We start from the raw sequence: 21,584 nt of genomic DNA, 5'->3' as shown, positions 1-21,584 counted from the left end.
GTGAATGAGGAGCAAGTGACATACGAACATCACAATTTCAAAGAAACTATTAGCTATTAGATTTTCGTGATCAAACACAGATGCTTAAAGTTTGATCTCCTGTTAACTACATCCTGTTGTTTTTGTTGTTGCTGCTGCTGTTTTTCGTTCCTGTGGGTTAGAAAAATTCAGATGGCTCGTTATGTAATCGGGCGATGAACAAGGATTGAAATTGATATTTGGGTGTTCCAATCAAAGAGGTGACAAAAAGCAATCAGACTAGACTGAGGATTCAGCCGTTGTTATGAAAAGGGTCCGCTTCACTGGTGTCGACTTCGTCACCCTTCTAGATTCGCGTCTGTTTAGCGGACGAGATAAAGCAATCAAAATGGTAATATCCTATGATTTTGGGCGCAACTAGGGTGAAATTTCGCGCTGGGCGGATAGGGCCGTAGAGAAGGAAAGCGCCGTGTGCATTTTTGCTCCCTCCCAGACGCTGACGGTGGGGGGAAGCATCTGGTATACCGGTCGTAATTAAGCTGGACAAAATTCTAAGTGTCCTTGGCTGCTCCACAAGCAGGAAATATCATCATGTATTCGTCAATATTATTACTTATACTCTGCAGATGTGTGAATTGTTTGATCTCAATCACAATTCAGAAATCTTTGGAAGGCTTTGTGGGCATCATGTCGATACGAACATGCATGGACACAACTACTGACCATTTCTGGTGGCGTAACAATAGACCAAACATGCTTTGGGCGGCATTCAAGTCTTAGATAAGAATCAACTTGCTGTTGCAATCTATATCATGCACAGTTTTAGTGTGAAACTGCGACAATGATGATGTTTAGGTCAGTGCAAAGCGAACCTCTTCATTTTCATTGGTGGTTTTTGATTTGCAGCAAATACATCAAAGTCAAACGAACACAAATATTATGTATGTCCTTGCATTTAGTGATTCTCTATGTGCTTTTTCTTGAATGAGCGAAGCAGACCAGAATCTTGTGCTCCACATTATTTTGTCCGATAAATGTATCTTCCACATCATTGGTCTCTATAGTTTTTAACCAATAATGTTCGGTTTGCAGTCCATTGACCTGTTGGGGACTGTTTTTGTACTCAAAGATAATACAGATGATACAACTTTTTGAAAAGCGCAAACACTCCTGGTACATTTTTTTTCCTTTTGAAGGAAAACAGAATTAAATAAATGAGAACAGACTGAGAACCCACGCTATAGAAAACGAATGGTGGTATCAATTCTTAACAGTGAAGTCTTGGTCCCCTTTACAATCATTAGCGGGAGAATTCGTCTTGATGAATAGCTGGTGTTTATCGTCTAGCTGAATGAAATTCGAATTCTTCACTATTCGCATACTTTTAACCAACGCATATGGAAGCACGGACATCATTCTAACAAAGACATGCTATAAATGATTGGTGCTATCAGTTCTTACACAACAATATTCTATTCCCAGACGCTGTAGTAACAGACAATAGGTTGTTGTTTGTACGTGGTATTTGAGAGCAGAACATGAAAATAGACTATGTGGCTTCAATTCGAACTTCTACATTGCTTGCATGATTTACTATTCGCATACTTTTACATGATAGTAAAGTGCATGAAAACAGGAAGTTGAAGACGCGGTATAGTGACCGGTTGTATCGATGCTGTAACAGAAAGATCTCTCCCCCTGATGCTACACTAATAGACTTCTGCCTGATGAATAGCTAGCGTTTGTCAGCTCAACGTACTAAAAAGTCAATGGATGGAATTCGAATACTTTATTAACGAACAGAAGGGACGAGATTATGCGTCTATTCTTTCCTAAATGAGGCCGTGCTAATCGCATTGTCAGGAGGCAATTTCCAGTGATGACATTGAAATTGAGGAATTGGATTATCCCCTCTAATTATTCACTTTTCTTAATTTCTATGGTCAATAGAGAAACGGTATCACAATGCGGACAGCTATCGGGGAGTAGTCGCGGTGGATTAAGGGTCGCATCGCGCTTATTGATCACCATCGGTTCTTCTTAAAGTGGCATCGCATTTGTCCAGCCGCTTTCCTTTGACCTAAACTTTCCCTTTCGACAGCTGATAATAGGTAAGGTAGAGGGGCCATTCAAGCTCAAATCGCTTGATCGATGTATAATTGCTAGTCTTGAGGGAACCGAGCTTAAACAAGAAGAGAACGAAGCACTTTACTTGAGAGTCAATGAGGCGTCCACAGAGACCATTTTCAGGATCACTCACGTGTGGTCTGTGCCTAAAAAGGCAGAGCAATTCCAAATTCCCTATTTTCTTTCTTGTTCGCCCCGGTCATTTGTCTACCGCTCTTTACCACTAATGATTGGGTAAAGGTAGAGCTATAAATCGACATAATAGCAGACAGTTGGCCTATCATCCCTCCTTATTCCAATTGACTACTAAATGTCTGTGGAATCTAAACATCGGGGCATCTGAAAAGGGGATAGTTCTCAGACCAATTGTGCACTTGTGCGCCATCGCGCCAGTGCGCATTACATGACGCCGCCAGTTTAGACCCACATTGCGCTTTTTTGTCCCTCGCGAAGCCAGAGTCACCTCTTTTGGTCCGGAGCGAGTCGCACAAAGCACAATGTGGCGTGGAAAGTCCCTTCAGATGACTGCCCAATCTGTAACAATGCCCTGTTCATGTGGCGCTTTTGTTTTCTAATGACGCGGCAGGCGACGCTCTCATCCCCCGGCAATAAATTTTGCTACGCTAAATGTGTTTAATTCACCCCCTCATCAGATCAGACGAAGTTGTTGCAATTGAATCTGGTGGCAGACAACATGTTACAAGCAAATAAAGCACTTTTTTTTTCTTTAATTCTCAGAATGTAATTGAGCCAAGCGCGTGATCATACCAAGGTTGGTCGTATTAAAGCGCATTTATTGTTTGTAAATATACATATCAATTGAACAAACAAATCTTGAATGATGCCCCTAATCTGCTGACAATAATGTTAACTGATGAACCCATCTGCTCACTTACTGTCACATTGTTTGAGATTTCTCCGTTCTCCCCCGTTATCGAATTATCTCTGGTCTGTCTGTACATAATTATACACACATACACAAACATAAGAAGAGAACCAGAGAGTAATATAATATAATATACATCGTCTAGTCCAATGGACTTTCTCACTGGAAATTTATCTTAAAACATTATACAAGGAGCCACACCGATAACTGTCTGTTATTGAGTAACTGTGTAAGGAAAACAACAACAACAACAACAACAACAAAATATAATTGTAAGTGGTATTATGCATGTGCTTATTCGCCCCTAATGCGTATGTTCGTGTCCATTTTTTGTTGTTTGTTTTTTATGTTCAGATGTCTACGAGGGACATCACGACGTGTATTGTACATGCCATTTCTGGTTGACTGAACGGCTGGGACACAATTTCCATAGTGGCAACATCCCCGTTGACACGCAAAAGCTGGTTAAACAGCTCCAGTGACGCACCCCATTTGACTAGTGTGTGTCTAAAACGGATAAATACTGATGGCTATTATCTCCTTTTCAGGCCACTTTAGTTCCTTGATACAAACTGTACTGTGATCTGTAACTGTCGACATGGGTATTTAAAGAATTAGAAAGGAAGAGTCATTACCAACGAGGAGTAATTTAAATTCTCTTTTTCCACAGCCACCGCGGTTACGCCTTAAGACTTTCAATTATACGAGAATTTGTAAGAGCTCGTGGGCATATGGTCAGAAGCCCAATTCCCAAGCTGATGCCATCCCCATTTGCCTGGCGATCTTTCAAGAGAAGTTAAACAAAGCCTTTCTTGCTACACTCCTTCCCCTCTCTTTCAAAAAGACATCGCTGCGCATCCATTACATAAACCAACAATATTTGCGTCGACCAAATTTACCGACACCAACAATGTTGTTCCGTACGCTGTCAAACTTAACAATAATGAAACAACTGCGATGATGAATAATTATACTTCATAGAGCGGATTCTCGGGACCGTTGACTGCCACGCTGCTGACATCCGAACAGTGCATTAAGCGCAGAATCGTGGTTGCGCGCAGACAAGCTTGATTAGCTGATGGGCAACTTTCATTTTCATTTCATTTTCTTTTTTGTTGCTGTCATAATTCAACAATCGTGAACTCTTTAGCTTGGATCTTGGGAATGCGCTAAATGTACTTATTATTCAAGAGATTTAAGTATTCGAAAATCCTTTTTGTTACATATTATTGAAGGTGCAAGTCATTCAGGAGAAAAGACAGAAGTACTTCAAGACAAAAACGACTATAATTGAAGAGCTTGCTTCCCAAAAGGCCCTAAATCCATCATTTTTCAATGGATTTAGCGCCTTTTGGAGGCAAGCTCTTCATATTCAGTGATATCGATCCCCTGAACCATGTCAATGATGACAAACGAAACAAATTTGGATTGATATAACAAGGAAGAAAATCGGTTGTTCAGTTATTAGCTTTTTTTAAATTAAATCGTTCACACTATTGCGCTTTTATCATGGTGCCCATATTTCGGAGATAGGTTGTAGTGATGATCGCAGCTATGTAAGCAGATTACATTTTTGTGATGTGAACTTCCTTATTCTTTTCTTTTTCTCATAATTTTTATCATCTTATCATCCTTACTCCTTATCGCGATTGAAATTGATGGTCATTATTGTGATCATACTCGAAAAAAAAAAAGAACCCACCATTAGTCAGTTTATCGATGACTGAAATTCAGACACTATGTCAATAGCAACATGAAAATTGGAGCTTAAAACGGAGTAAAACCCTTCATGACCTTCTGACAAGTTTTAATATAGATTATTTGTCTGCTTAGAGCCGTCCTCAGCACGTTGAAGAAGAAGAAGAAGAAGAAGAAGAAGAAAGAAGAAGAAGAAGAAGAAGAAGCAAACAGGATCACTTTCAAAACCAAACAGCTGCGCTCCGCGACGTAAATCGTTCAAGTGTTTCTCAAAGCAACAACAACAGGAACAGCAGCAACGAGAGGAAAAGATCGAGAATTGTTCAGGACTTTGATATCAGTCCGTGCGGTGCTCAGTAAAAATGAAAACTCGAATCTGCGTCTAATTCACGAAACAACGCAACATGGCGCCACCACTTTCAACAGCGCCACATTCAGCACCGCTTTAGCGCCATTATAACTCTCTTTTGTGCTGCTAAAGAGACGGGGACAGAAAGAGAAAGAGAGAGGGAGAAAGAGAGGGAGGGGAAGGGGAGAGGGAGGGAAGAGTAAAGGGAGCAGGGCGGCTTGCTCCGCTCCCTTCAAAAGACCGATGATACCCTCTCAGCGATCAATGAATAATAGCCCGGATAATGCAATTACTAATGAGCATGAGGAATTAGTGGGGTTCTGTCTGATTAAGAGGAGTGTGCACTTTACTGCCAAATTATTTTTTTTCTTTAGCTTTCTTCACGTTTGACGTTCTGGAGATTTGTCCAGCACCACTTATTACTGCGGATCTAGCAACACTTTGGTCGCAGTCTGGCAAAATTTGGCGAGGAAACAATAATTGGTCGTTTGACAGCAAGTTAGTGACATCATTTGTAGTGAGTTAGAAAAAAAATCACGTTATGCATACATATTTCCATGTTGAATTTCAAGGAGTATTGATCTTGTCTTTATTGAAATCCATTCAGGTTTAAAAATTATGATGAGCTAATAGCATCTGTGGGAAAAGTCTAAAATCAGTTGACGAGGCAGTTGTGTTTGAATTCATTACTAGAATTCATTATCGTAAATACATACATAGGAAATACGTCAGTGTACGTAGAGAGAAAATGAGAACGGATGTACTTAAAGTACATTGTCGAAGGAGTTTCCCTTAACTCGTTCATTAAAACCACATCGTTTTTTTCTTTCTCCCATGTGGCTTTTGATGTTCCATTCATATGCCATTTAGACGCCTCTGAATATGACTGCTTAGTCCGAGGCTCTATCCATTGCTAGATAATCTTTTTTTCTGTGATTATCGTGTGCTTTCATTTGACGAAAGGTAAAACGAAGTAGATGAATAAAAATATACAGAGGAACAGCTCCGATGCCGTGGTGCGGATGAAGCGATACTTACCACGGGCGTAAGGTTGAGGTATCATACTGAGAGCCTAAGTAGGCGGAGTCTGCCACCAACGTCGAAACATTGACCATCTAAGTAGCCAATCGTGGCAGCATTATTGTGCGCACGCTGGCTTTTTTTTTTTTATACGTGTTGAATCTCCTTACTGACTGCACACCCCTACACCTTAACTCTTTTGTTGCTGTTCATTGGCGGCGGCTGGTTTTTTTTTTCTATCTCTCTATCTCTCTCTTTCTTTTCCGGGCCTTCTCTTTTCTCTGTCCTTGTGCTTGCTTAGCCAAAGAATCTATCTGTAGCTTGTCGTGTCTGAAGCTAGGTGGTGGCATCCTTATTTGAATATTTTGGCTTCACCGCTTATCCGTGGCGCCACTGATGTCCCAGTTTTCATGTGGCGATCAGACGCTGGATGCCCACTACTCCTCCTACTGGACGCTGAGAAATCCATATCTCTCAGAGACTGTGACCTATGCCATTTCTTCAGGTCTTCTTGTCTTCTTCTGATCTGAATTATTGAATGCTCAGCTAACTCAGCTCGGGATAAAGACTGGTTTGTTTATTTTAAATGATTGCATTTCTTCTTCCAACTGTCATGTATCGGCGACCAGAACGTGAATGCTATGTTACAGGAATGCACGTGATATACTAGACTCGTCTTCCTACATGTGGCGCATAATCTTTGGTATTTTGTGCAGATGCCGGTCTGTATGTTAACCTGCAGCAATTGAGTTGCATTTTCTGAAGGACGTTTTGTGAACGGAATTGACCACGAATAGACAATAGAAGAAAACGTACTTTCGGGGTATTTCAGCGATTGATACAAAGTGATAACATCTATGCACAACACCCGCAATCTATCCGAAGGCGAAGCGAGGACGCCTTCCCCTGTGCTCAAGATGAGAGGAACACCGGAACGCCAGAATCCTCGTAGCGGGGCTACTTCCCCGATGACATCGTACCCTCAGCCCCTTCGACCCGCGTACCCGGACGAGGAAGAGGAGAGACATGGGTCCGACCGCAGCTCCCCCGTCTCGTCAGCGGTTCATGTACGCAGCAAGGGTTTCAGCATCGAGAGCATACTCTCCCCGACGGAGAAGCACCGGAAGTCGCCGCGATCGTCCCCGCCATCGCCATCGAGTCCCTCCAGGCTCATTCACTGTGGCACAGAACTCTCGCCGAATAGCAGCTCTCGACATGTGCTGTCACCACCAGGCCACGGGGTAGGGCTGGCGGCCTTGGATGAGCTGGCCGCTCACAGAGCTGCTGCTCTTCGCATCCCGACGGCAGCCGTACCGTTCTCACATCTCGCTCACAACCCGGCGTTCTACGCCTGGATGCATGGTGCATCCTTCCTGCACTATCACGGTAGGTCTTGGTGAATCTTCTTAATCCTTACACCACCTTCGAGCTGCTGCACAAAGTAGGGTTGTAGTTATGTGACAAACAAGAATAGTTTTCCTCCTGAAAAACTTGTCATTTTCTAGAAATGATAAAGATGACAGTCGGTAGCATCAGCATTATGTAAATGACTTTTCTTTTAGGACATGGAAAAAGAAACGTGAATTATAAAGGTACATTATCATTTTCCGTCGAATAATGTTTGGGTGGTCGGGTGACACAGAGACAACATTGCCCTTGGTTAGGACAAAATATAAAAGAAAGACATGGTTTGCATTGTGAGCTTTTATTACAAACTCCAGACAATAAGTCCAGTAATTTCCTAAACTCTGAGCGAAACAATGATTATTTCCACTGCATTCTTTTGATATTACTCACTGACACATTCAGTAATATGTCAATAGATCATCATGCTATAACGCCAAGTCTACTGACAAACGAACACTCAATTTCAATTTTGTTTTAGTGACACGTGGCTATTATGGAATGTATTAATGAGATCTGCCGATTAAATTCAATGTTTTATCAGGCATAATGTGTCAAAGGCCTGAAGAGCACTGATCCTTTCCGATATGTTTTGATCGATGAATCTTCCCACGATGTGAAGTAAACTGGTATGCTCCTGGAGAGTTGCACTTTCGAGACATTGACAGACAACGATATTTTCCTATTAGCCTTTTTTTTAGATTTGTTCTTATAGAATCAGTCATCAAAATCAAGCCATCTTCTTGCATCGTTCAATGATCCTTTTTGAAAGATTTAGTGCCCCTTCATCAAGTTCAAGCTAGCTCATTGTCTTTGCGATCTATTTCTTATAAAGCATGTCAATAAACGCTTACACAGAAATGAAATAAACAAGAAATAAAAACAAATTAAGAAATGCTTGTCAAATTTGCAAGGACAAAAAACTTATAACATGTCAAAAACAATTGATTTCATAGGTTGTATATCTTTTGTATAACCTCTATAACATGGTAATAGAGAAATAATTGATCGCTGTCAAAACCATGGCAACTGTCATCCGTGATTGTAAGTAATAAAGAATTGAGAACATCAGAAAACAGTTACATTTCAAGCCGAATTAGCTTTCGAACACGAAAGATTAAGCAACGCTTTGAGATTTTCAATAATTTCAGAAGTATTACATAACTTTCCGAGATTTTTTAGATGTATTTGACAGTCGTATAAGACCCGTTTTACACCCAAATTATCAAAGTTTGTGATAGCACAGTCATATGAACTGTGTTTCAATACTATTATGTCATCTCGACGTCCATGTTATGATGAGAAGGTCGTTCACTTAGCCTATATGCATTTGAAGATTAGGCCTACATTATTTTTCGCAATTGACGAGTAGATTTATGAGAAGATAAGCTGAAGAAGGGCTTTATAGAGAAGTTTATCAAAACGAATCGTCCGACTTGATACTTATTCTATACGCAATGCTCGTTCGTTCTAATTCGCTTTTTGCTAAGGAAGTTTACTGTAAGCCCACATAACTCAGTAAGATGCGATATGAGAGCTGCCCGTACAAGCCGGGCTGACCGGCGTGGGAGCACAGCATTGTAATGAAAAGGGCTCTCGACTCATATGCGTCCCATCCGGAGTTCGTGCCCTATCAGATGCTAGAATACATCGTCAGAAAAACGATTTGTAATCCATTACGTCTGTCTCGGCTAAGGTATAAAGCTGGAAACTTGGCAAAACTCCGTTGAGAAAGATGGCGGATTACTCTGGAAGATTAGTGCTGATACCACCGATGATGCTACTCTGTATGATGTAAACTCGTACTATCATTGCTATGATAGTCGGTTTTGAATTACGATGGTAATTGTACTCATACCATCATAAGTATTCATAGGAGCGGTAACAGTAGAAGTGGTGCCATCATAATTATTATCATCACAATCACCATCACCACATCATAATTGTGGCAGTATATACTACTAGTCAACGACCTAAGTCGCCTTGCATTGTGACGTAACGTGTTACCTATGCACATCGTCACAATGGGTACATGAGGGATTCTCACACATCGACTCCCGCACTCCAGCGGTTCTTGACCCATCTCATTAGATCATGAACTGTCCTCATCACCAAAGTGAGTTATTCAATCAATCATAGTCCATCCTGACGAACTTAAAGAAGGGAGAAAGAGAGGGGAAAAATAATAAAAGAAGGAGAGAATCACTTTCAAATTGTTGATGTTGTTGGAAAAGATCCAAGTCATTTGATAGCACCTAAGGTGAAATAGGAATAATTCCGAAAAAAGTGAATTTCTAAGCACTCTGTGTAAGCAATTCAGACTGTTACAAGATTCTTTGGAGAATGGCTTTAGTAACAGAATAGGAAAATAACCAATATGATATGAAACAAATTGTAAAAGTGTAAGAATATGAAATTACTTACCCTTGCGATATGACTATAACTAGAACTATTTCAAAAACAGGCATATCAAAATATAGTATGTGTGTATGTAGTGTGTTTGTGGTTGTGTGAGAAGCTCAGTAACTGATAACAGAAGTTTCCTTTTCGCGCTTACTTTTAAAAAATATATTTTTTTTTTCAAGTAAGCGCAAAAAAGAAAAGGGAATAGTGTATTGCATTGGTTCAAACTAAAGAATCGAATGGTAAAATTTTTGCCGTTTGGCCAGACCAGGGAGGACACAGGTGTAAGGGTATTTATTTTGCTGAATAGAAAGCGCCACAAGTGCACCACGAGAATTGTGATGTGGTTTAGAAATCATCAGGGGTATTGAGTTTGAAATATAGGTCAGAATCTGCCGACTCTTGCGGTTTTAAGAGCACCAAAAAGAAAAGAAAAGAATCTGTAGTTTTGACTGATGTATGCGGGGTACGCAGAAGGGAATGGCTGACTAGCATTCGCATTTTCATGAAATCGTCTATTTGATCGGTGAAATTTAGCCAAGAGTGAGGTTCAAACGAAGAGGTTTACCCATTTATTTTCGCACTTCCGAGATTACGAATAGTTTCTTTGATGAATTGAATATTGTTTGTTTGGATGGGTGCTTAAGTAAAACTGTCACAAAATCAAACGTTTGGAGAGAGGCATACATAATAACAAAGTACAAGGCAAATTGTGACACTGGAGCTGAGGGGCAAACAAGAGGTTGACCCATTTATTTTTCGCACTTCCGAGATTACAAGTAGTTTGTTGGATGAATTGAGCATTGTTTGTTGTTTGTTTGGATGGTTCTTTTAGTAAAATTGTTACAAAATCAAACATTTGGAGAGAGGCATAAACAATAACAAACTACAAGGCAAATTGTGGCACTGGGGCTGAGGTGCAAAAAAAGAGGTTGACCCATTTATTTTTCGAACTTCCGAGATTACAAGTAGTTTGTTGGATAAATTGAACATTGTTTGTTTGTTTGTTTGGCTGGTTGTGTTAGTAAAATTGTGGCAAAATCAAGCGTTCGGAGAGAAGCAAACACATAAAACAAACCACAAAGCAAACTGTGACACAAGAACTATTTCGCGTTAGCCCAGTCACACAGGGTCACTGTCTTTCTTAAAGTTGTACTCAAACTGATTTGTTCAACCAAGGTCAAAGGTGAAAGTACACCTTCGCTTGGCCTATTAATGCAAACTTTTATATACTATGTTGGCCACTGGGCCATCTATAAGCCCGTCTATAAGCCCGTATGTTGTAGCAACGTCGTCATCTCTTACTCCTATTATATAATCTTCCTACATATCTTTGTGTTTATCCATCTATCTTTGCATTTAGTCATCTATCTGTTTAACTATCCTCTCCCTGGCGAATAACTTTGTTACCATTCAGATGAACTCGATCAATTGCACAATACTGAGTAAGTATTGATTCCAATTAATGCATATTGATTCTCTTTGCTTTTTCATCGAAGTTTTTTCCCCCCCCCCTCCCTCGAATTTCTCGTTTCGTGAGTTTTCAGTGTTGAAAAGAGTTCCAATTAGTCCCATTCTCTCCTCCGATGTGCGCCAGGGTTCGGCTCACATTTGCACATAACTCGTTCCTTTCTATGTCACCATGCTTCCAAAATACATATGAATTGGGAAATTCCTCCAATCAGCTTCGACAAATTGATTCAATGAATTCTGTCTTCATTCCCTAATTCGATATATTAAGCGCTAAACGACCTAAATTTAATCGCACACTGCTTTGTGGGTAGCCGCGCCGCCACGGCGGCCGTTGACAGTATATACCAGGGCCTATATACTGCGCACACTCTTGTTTGTCCTAGCAAATTTATTTCTGCTGATTTAAGCCGGTATGATATGAGAGAAGGAAAAGAAGTGAACACGTTGACAACCCCATTGCTTATATATGACACTCTGTCGCTACTCTAACAATATAAATCCCTCTTCAAATGTACTTTGGATATAAAGTGCATTTTCATCCAAAAGAGGATGATTCACTGTGGTTTTGAGAATGCTCGCATTTTTACAGATGTCATATTTTTCTGAAATCATTCACATACTGACGTGCTCTTCGTTACCTTGAGTATAAGCATGAGTCTGATTAATTCCTGATATTATTGGACCGTCACATTCATCGATATCAAATAAAGCAAGATGGATGTCATAGATCTGTGGAGTCTACCTTATAAGCAGTCATCTTTTTTTTCTTTTATCAACTTCTTTTCTTTTGTCAGTCTTTCGTCGGTAAGTTGTTTGCAGATCGCATTGGTTGTCTGTGTTTTGAGGAATGATAGTCAGGAAAAAATAGCTCTCCGAGGAAAGACTCTTGAAGGCATAGTCATGAAAAAAAGAAAGAAATCTTTTAGGAAAGACTCTTGAAGAAAATACTCAGCCATACTTTGGTATCGCGAGTCTTGGAGTTTATCCTTTTGCTCAGTCACACTGGCGATGCCGGTCGAATACTGCATGCATACTGGACTGTAAGCGGTGTTTTTATTTTGTTGTGTGTGTGTGTGTGTGTGTGTGTGTGTGTGTGTGTGTGTGTGTGTGTGTGTGTGTGTGTGTTTTCAACGAAACGCGTAATGATGAGCGATGAACACTTCCGCACGCTTGGCTCTTCCCCCTCTCAAATTTTCCCGAGGAAGGGAACCTTAATGGCATAAAAGTACAGTCACATTGGAAGCGTTTCAGCCGTATCACCCTTCAGCCATCTTGCGATGACATTGATTAATCCCGTGGTATACTGCAAAATCAGGGCGAAAAAATCCCAAAAAGAATTGTATACGTGAAGTCCATGCACGATATAAGCTTATTCTTTTCCATATCACTGAAAAGTGACCAGAAAATTATCCTTTACTTCTTCTAGACTAAAATAAAATATATATATTATGTTCTGGATCTGTGTGTGAATGTGTATTTGACTGTACAATATATACCTGAAACTTATGTTTGTTTGTGGGAGTGGGGGAGGGAGGGACGGGGAATACATTTACATGTTCAGACTTCTTCTGTTATATACATTCTTATCATGCTTTCTTGCCGATTTAATTATTGAAGTTTTTACGCATTCACTTCTTATTTCTACTTCATTTTTCTTCCACTGGAGGATGAAATCAACAAGGGATCTTCCAGCACTTCCGCGATAATGTGGTTCGTAACTTGATATAAGGCCATAAACAAAAAACATTGTGACTACTTATGGCCGTTTAAACTGATCCAATGAATGTGATATTGTTACTCGTTTTGTGCATTTAAAGTTGATTATCACTAAGAGACGGGGGAAATATCATCGTTATATGAATCACATGGCCTTAATGAACGAAGGAAATGTCGCAAAGACTGCGACAAATGTCAGCGGCGGCCTACCACCCTGCAGCAGAATAGCCCAGCCCGATGTTCCCCGCTCCCTGCATTACTGAAACCACTCACGTTTAACTGCTTCTAACAAATTGTTTTCATTAATTTCTATACTTTCATGTCGGTATACTTTTTACAAATCAGGCTTAACGCAACACACGAACACAATTTCATCATTTTCCTTCCTCTGTGAAGAAGAGAGATTTTTTTTCTTTTCGCTGCTTAAAAGAAGACAGTTCCTTAATGAAAACAGAACGGCAACGTGATTGTTTTGCGATTGATTAAGGGTGAGTGGCGATAGCGAAATCGTGTAAGCATTTCCGCCCACTTAGCGGCGATCGAAGGCAAAAGCTAGGTTTTCCTCTGCGGCACGACGGTAATTTCTCCCGCATATTTTGTCATCATTAGTGAATGATCTCGCGAAGAGAGGAGCGCCAAAGCACGTACTTTCCGAGTTACTCGATCTCCGCTAATCTAGTTATGTGTGGCGGGATTTTTCTCCATGTTTTTCCTTTCTTTTCTTCTATTTGGTTCATCATCACACCTAGTCTCGCTTCATCAGCAGCCATATTAGCTTGCATGTGTTGACGTCGCGACGCATAGACACAAAAGTCTTTACTTCTCCAGGTAGAACAAAAAAAAAAAATGTGGAAGACAATAATGTGATTTACAATTCAAAGAAAACCTTTACCAGAGAAAAGACGAACTTAGAATGGATATGGAAGTTTCTCTGCTCTGCTTCTGACGCAGGATGGTTTGTTGCCATTATTTTAGTTTCTTTCTTTCTTATAACATCAAATTGCGTATGGCTTTAATCCCAGTGTATGTATGTGTCTATTTGGAGGGGGGTGGGGATGGGGCAGAGTAATTCATTGTAGACATAACGATGTGAGAGTGTATTAATAGCCAATCGCATTCAAAGCAAATGTGAGTCGCATGTCATCGCAATCGATATACCCACATGAATTCCCTATATTCATATGCACAATTATCATTCTGCAGACACAATAAGGGCTTAGGTGCATGATCATAATTTCATAGATTTTCCGATTTTCCCGATATGGTCGACTAAGTAACTGAAGACATTGAAATCGACCGGCGAATGACATACAGACTAGAAGAGGAATTCGTCATGCTGTGGGTGTTCTTTTGCTAAATCTTTCTCCACCATGAGATATCAGAATTATTCTCCTTCAAGCTTTCCACTGCTCGTTCACGAGTCTTAATGCTATACGTTATACACGTGCACTATATTGTGCTGGGAGAGTCTCGATTACCTAATTGTGCGCTCTTATAATCCTCTCCGAACCTCAACCGGGTTGAGATTTGGCTCAGTCGGTAGCGCGTCTGGCTACAGATTCAAAGGACCCGGGTTCGATTCCCAAGTCTAACTGGGCAATGTAGTGTGTAATCATACCGTCCCCTCTAGGAAGAGGCAAAACACTCTGTCCCTCTGATAGGAGATAAGATGGAGATCCCGTGTGTGAGAAAGTCACAACTCATGCACGTAAAAGATACCGCTTCATTCATTCATCACAAAGAGTAGTGTGCATAACCCTGTGGAGTGACCTTCACACCCAACTGGACCCCAGGGAAGACCAGCTGGTGCAGCTGAATATGGGCTATCCGGCCATCTTCTCTTTTACTGAAAATAAGTGGAGAATATCATAATATACAATGCTGTGATTATATTTTTTTCATGAAGCGGAATATCGTCTTGTAGATGAATTTTCAACAGAGGAACGGTAATGATAGCTGTACTTTACTTTAATTAAACAGAAAGAAAATTATAAATTTTGGACAAGGATCAGGGCGGAATACACACTTCGCCAAAAGACAACCCAACACGCACGCACGCGCGCGCACATACATACACACACACACACACACACACACACACACACACACACTCCTTCCAAAGAAAAAATCTGAAATCAAGAATGACCTGCACATGTAAAGACTTAAATTGCAACAGCCAAACAACACCAACAACACCAACAACACGTGTTCAAGTTTCTAAGAGTCTGCGAGAAGAAGAAGAAGAAGAAGGCAGATTAAAGAAAATCTATATCGTTGGTAATTCCAAAAGACGAAAGCTTGGTGATATGACCACAGAAATAAAGGATGCGCAACAAAACACAATATGTAGGATCAGGAATGTTATTATTATTGATAACTCAGCAGGGTTGTTCTATTACTGAAGAATTATTGCTTTTTACATAATATTATGAATAGTGAAATACAGTTTATAGTTAAGCAAACGTCGGCAAACCACCTACTTATCATGGATTCTTTATTTCTTGTTTTACCTCATTTCGCAAACTTACAGGGATGATTTTCCTTGAGAAAGTCGTGTAAAGCGTGTGAGCTAAAAGTGACAAATTTTATAATGGCCTTTCCCATTTTTCTCTCCTCTTCAGGTATGCCTGCCTTCAGCGCACACCCGCCTATTGCACAGCCCTTGACGAACAGTGGTCCTCTAGGTCTCCCGAAGGACCTGTCTCCACGCCCGCCACACTCACAGAGCAGCTTCGGTGACGAGAGCGTCGAGAAGAGTTGCGGTGATTGCGAGTCTCCGGACGACGACCCTAAAAAGCGCCGAGTTGAAGACCATGACGAGGGTGACGACACCGACGACGACAAATCGCCGCATAAGAAAAAGAAGAAGACGCGTACAGTGTTCTCGCGCAGTCAGGTGTTTCAGCTGGAGTCGACGTTCGAGGTGAAGCGCTACCTGTCGAGCTCCGAGCGAGCCGGGCTGGCCGCCAACCTCCACCTGACGGAGACGCAGGTGAAGATATGGTTTCAAAATCGTCGCAACAAGTGGAAACGACAGATGGCCGCCGAGCTTGAGGCTGCCAACCTCGCCCACGCAGCGCAGATCCGCGCACAAGCCAACTTGGCACAGGCGCAGGTACAAGCGAACGCCCAGCGAATGGTACGCGTACCAATCCTGTACCACGAGAACCAGAGTAACATGAGTTCGAGTCTCCACTCAGCCTCAAGCGTCTTGCCTTTCCCCCTCCCTTACCAGAGCTCCTACCACCACCAGGTCAAATCGTCATCTTCGTCATCCTCCAGATCACCTACTGGTAGCAGCATTGTGAGATAGACTGTGATGATTAGCAGCTATTGGAAGAAAACAACGCACAAAGACAGTCAATAGATTGATTTATAAGAACCATCTTACCGATTAGAATTAAGATTTTACTTGGCATGCGTGTAGGTGTGTGATTAATCATATGAATGCATGTTATCTAGTGTTTGGTTTCTCGTTGTTATCATCATTATGTTTCATCCTGTTATCTTGGCACTACCTGGAAGACGCATTTCGTTTTCATTTGTGATAATTGGTTTGTGAGATCTTGTTGTCCATACATCACGGTACGTGCAAAGTCATCGAATGTATAATTAAATCAAAGCTAAATAAATCTAAATGATATTGTGACTTGTAACAGCTACGCTTGAATTGTATCCTTGTCTTGTAAATGGCAAACGGTGCTAAGCAATGGGAACTATAGATATCTAAAACATGCAAAACTTTATTTGATATACCTATAATAAGAACACACTACACAGCGAGTACACACTCAGTTTCCTACATGCACACGGCACATAGACACATTACCAGTGATTACATGCACCCACTCTCCGTCACACGAAACACAACACACACAGAGAGACAGAGATGTATATGATATATATATATATATATATATATATATATATATACACATATACACAGACATGTAATATCCACAGACACCACGATATACAGACACACACTCACACTCCATGAGCCGTGACCTACGAAAGTGTACAGATACAGCAGTCTATAGCTGTGTCTTATTAGGGATGTAAGGTGTGTATGACTGGTTTGGGGTGGGAGAGAGTTAAGGGGGAAAAATTATTCAAAAAGAATATACTCGGAGAAATGTCATCCTCAAATTGCACAAACACGATAAAGGGGCAATATTGGTATCGTCTCCACTTTTCCTGGTTTTATACGCCCTGTTAGACTAAAGGTATTAAGTTCATTCTTAATTTCGTTTCTACATCAATAATTCAGTGAAAGTGATTGTTTCTTATCGGGTTTGTTTTCTCCATCTTCAGAACAAATCCCATTGTCTATGATATTATGTTCTTAGGCAAATTTACTTGATAGTCTTCAACGTTCTCCTTTGATGTAGTCGCGGTGAGAGAATTTGACTTACAATTTTCATGTTCACACACGAGCGCATAAGCCCTCCAAAGTTTCACATTCCAAGCACAATATGACTCAATTTGGATCTCTGGAAAGCTTTCCTTTTTTTTGTGATGTCTCAGTCGCTAATTTCGAAAAATGATTATTTCGTCAGCATTAATCTTTAAATCCTTTTGACAAATTTGATAGATTATCAATTTTACATCCTGCTTTATCATGCTTTCTGTCTCTCTATCCTGCAATTGATCAGAAAATGAAGAGACGACAGTTAAATAACGAATATTGCGTTTTCTGTCTCTTTCAAATGAAAAACAAAATTTGTCTACAGCAGGAAGTGGATACTCTAAGAGAGGGCTGAAAGGCTTCTTATTAACTCACTGATATGTTCGCATAATTCACACTGGTATACAATGTTCGCGGCAGTAACAAGTAGTTACTTCAAATTTGCTTCAAATGCGCCCATTACACTTTCCCCTATTTTCTTCGAAAGGTCGAAAAAAGTGGACAATCTTAAAGAAATACTTAAACTAAAGTTTTTTCAAAGAAGGCTTGAAACAACATGCAAGTTGGCAAATCTCGGTAATTCAGCGTAATGTCTAGTCACTTCGCCCGTATTCGCGGGGTATCAACCGCCGATTACTCCGACATCTGCGCATCGCGGATAATTAGTCTAATAGCTCGCTCCCGCCAAGCTCCTCGCTGCGCACAACATAAATTTTGTCCAGAAGAACGAGCGATTTAAACTGAGCGTGAACAGTTACTATGCTGAGTCGTGGGAGGGGAAAGAAAGAGAGAGACGAGAGGAAATTGCGGAATTGAATACAACAGAGAGAAAGAGTTTTGAAGGAGAGAATAGTAAGTGCTTGCGGAGAAAAAGACACCCAAGACACTGATCAAATATAAAAAAGAAAAGCTTGCAATATCTTTTAGTGTTTGTAGCGCTGTGTGCGTGAAGTCTACATGTCGCAACCTGCTACAAACATGCAAAAGGAGAAAGTTCAACATCTCTTTACAGTCAACGGTCTCGAAGATTATTTGAAGATAAAGGGTTGTGTATGTGTGTGTGCGTGTGTGTCTATACAGGCGTTGTTGCTCTACAACACAACTTAAGCAGTGATTTTAAGTTCGAAATGTGGCTCGCTTATAGACTAGCACACACTATATGTTAGGTAACATTTACTTAGAATATGAAGTTACTTTGTAGGAAAGAAGTGATAGAATTTAAACATGTAGTTAGAAATATTTTCACTGAGAAATTTAGGGAGTAGCAATCTATGAATATGACAGAAATGAATGAAAGACCGATTCGAGGCTTGCGGCGGTAGATAAAACATGTTTACAATACAAGTTATCTATAACAAAGAAGAAGCGAAGGGGGGAAAGCGTTGAAAGCCCGCAGACGTTAGGGCAGTAATCGGGCGTAGGCACAGGAACGACTAGGGGAGAGAGAGGGAGAGTTATCCGCGCAAAAATTCCCGCCGACGTTCTGAGCAATCACGGAAATTGCGCCGCGAAATTGCTTGGTTATTTAAGTAATCATCGTTCCCCTCCATCCCAGATATGTATGTCAGCGGACACGGAGATTTATGACCCCAGTGGCTTGCACGGTGTCCGATATGAAATGTTTTAGTGGCAATTTCAACAAATTGGCGATGGATTTTTCCCTAATTCCGGTGATTCCCATCATAGAAAGCTTGAAATAAAAGAGACTGTTTAAAATGCAGGTCTATAAACGAGGTCTATAACAAGAGACTGTCATTTTTCATATCAATAAATTCGAGATAAGTAATTACGCCCGTTGCCGTCGTTTGATATGTATTTGAAAAGTTAATTCTTCAGTGAAATCCGACGGAAAAGAAAACAGTGTTACTGTAAATTAGACACCGGCATCCATGATTCAAATATATATCCCCTAATCATAACAACAGAACAAAGAGAAACCGTCATTTCCGACAGATATGTCATCTCTTCAGTTACCAAAACTTTTAGGTCAATCAATCGCTATTACTGCCGAGAAGTAAAAACGGCACCCCCGATGAAAATATTTGGAACATTGCGTTGATGGAAAAAAAAATCTTTATCAACCAAACCATACCTCTCTGTTACCTGTAGGAAAAGAATTTAATCACTACACCCATAGTTCTATCTAGTCAATGTTTTCCCATTCGGATCATAATATAATCATCATAATATTATCAAGGATCATTAAGGAACTTCACACACAATTTTTGTTTTTGTTTTTTCCCCACTTTTATTGGCTTATTTTAAATATATATAGCTTTATTCTGATGTAAGGGGGTAAATGATAACTGCCATAAAATTTACAACATTTACAACAGCATGGAAGATAAAACAACTGGCACATTTTCTAGAAAGAATGTTGCAGAGACAGGGTACCATGCTTAGAAGTGTGTATGGAGAAGGGATATATATATATATATATATATATATATATATATATAATGTCATGAATATGAATTTATGCCAGTAGATAACCTGTTCAGCCCACGTTGGGGCAGAGGATGGATCGAGACTTGGGAGGATGGCGCTCGAGGTGAGGGGAGGAATAAAGTTCTGTTGTTATTTAAAGGGATGGTATATTGGTAGAGATGAGGATAGGGCTTTTAACTTTTTGCGAGATACCAAGAAGCCACTTATGAAATAATACAGAGTATACCATTCTAAGATGAATTCAAAGTTGATTTGATTAAATTCGGTTTGGGAATGACTGAGACATCCAAAAACAAAGTAAAACAAAGCGATCGTAGTAAAAGGTGGGTCCCTCCCTTTATTAGGATTGCTCTGTTTTGGGTATGTCGGCCATTTCAAAACCAATTTTCCTCTTGGAGTTATATGCTCTTTCATATTTTGTAGGAGGTTTCTCATTATCTCACCAGAAAAATGTTAGGTCTCAACCAAATCTATACAATCCCTTTAAGTCTGGTATGGTGGTGTGGTTTGTTTGTTATCAGAAATTATACGTGTGACAAATTGTTGTGCCACCGATATTTTCCTCCCTTCCGTAATAATTGGGGGCTTGTCCGGGAACAAAAGTTTATTCCTAGCGCCGTCGTCCCCAGTTTCGATCCATCCTCTGCTCCAACGTGGGCTGAACAGGTTTACTACTTTGCACAAATGCATATTCTCCACAGAGAGAAAAAGAGAGATGGTTTGTGAGTATAAGTATGTTCTCCTGGATCGTTTATCCAGAAAACATTAAAGGCATAATTTGCCACTTGCAGATGAAACAAAAACCTAGCATTAGTGCTTCAAAATAGTTCTAAAATGTGAGTTAGGGATGGGAAATAACCAATGTAAACATTTGAACCATGCAGTATAATCAATGCTAAGTATTGTTAAATAGACAAAACGTGAACGATAGTTACAATAAAAATGCTTCCAAACTAAACCATCTGATCTAATGAGAAAAATAGTGATATCTCCTTATATTTTAGGCTTTATTGCGAAAATTTTACATACGGCAGGATGTTTTGTGATACAACTGACCTACACATATGCATCAAAAGTGATATCTTAGGTTTTTTTTTAAATCACTGCTCCCAAAGGTAAACAGGACCTTTAACGTTGACCATGCTAAGACAAAGCTAACATTCCCGTCTATAGGCAAGGTGAGCGGTGAAGACGCCCCTGAACTGACAGAGAGGGAGGGAGCAGCGGATGAAGGTAACATTCTGCTTCCTCAGATGACACCGAGGTTCTGCTCCCCAGACAGTCAGGAGGAGTACTAACTGTGAATCCATACCCATGATCTCGTAAACGCTAGAAATCACGCCATTATACTGTAGTTGCTCGTTAGAAATGCGTTCAGTTAGTTCAGTATAGTCTTCGGAAACACGTCAAATACGTGTACATACGTCAATATGAGAAGAGATTATAGGGAATAGAGATAAGCTTTGACCTGCGTCCAGTGCCCGTTATTCATAGGTTAAAAACAATAATCTGGGTACGTCATACATCATCTCAACCTATTTCTGTAACGTATGGGTAACTTTCAAGCAACGAGAGTGAACGAGTGTTTACATTCTCATAACGGAACTGAAACTTACGGCTCATCCATTGTAGGACGTATAAGCTAATGTATCTCAGTTTATGTAACAAACAAA

General features: G+C 40.3%; 1 protein-coding gene across 1 annotated transcript; it reads left to right on the top strand.

The window, feature by feature from the left end:
* The first annotated feature begins 6,916 nt into the window (after positions 1-6,916).
* On the top strand, positions 6,917-21,209 carry LOC139720634 (homeobox protein Hmx-like). The gene is made up of 3 exons (XM_071631990.1): positions 6,917-7,445; positions 15,677-16,359; positions 21,027-21,209. Exons 1-3 carry the CDS (start codon positions 6,917-6,919, stop codon positions 21,207-21,209), a joined length of 1,395 nt encoding a protein of 464 aa, XP_071488091.1.
* Positions 21,210-21,584: the final 375 nt, after the last annotated feature.

Source organism: Diadema antillarum, unplaced genomic scaffold, assembly GCF_040938485.1.
Source record: "Diadema antillarum isolate AM-2024a unplaced genomic scaffold, OU_Dant_1.0 scf00000131, whole genome shotgun sequence".
Classification (NCBI taxonomy): Eukaryota; Metazoa; Echinodermata; class Echinoidea; order Diadematoida; family Diadematidae; genus Diadema; species Diadema antillarum.
Note: the sequence above shows the minus strand (reverse complement) of the source record. Positions and strands in the feature narration are given on the sequence as shown.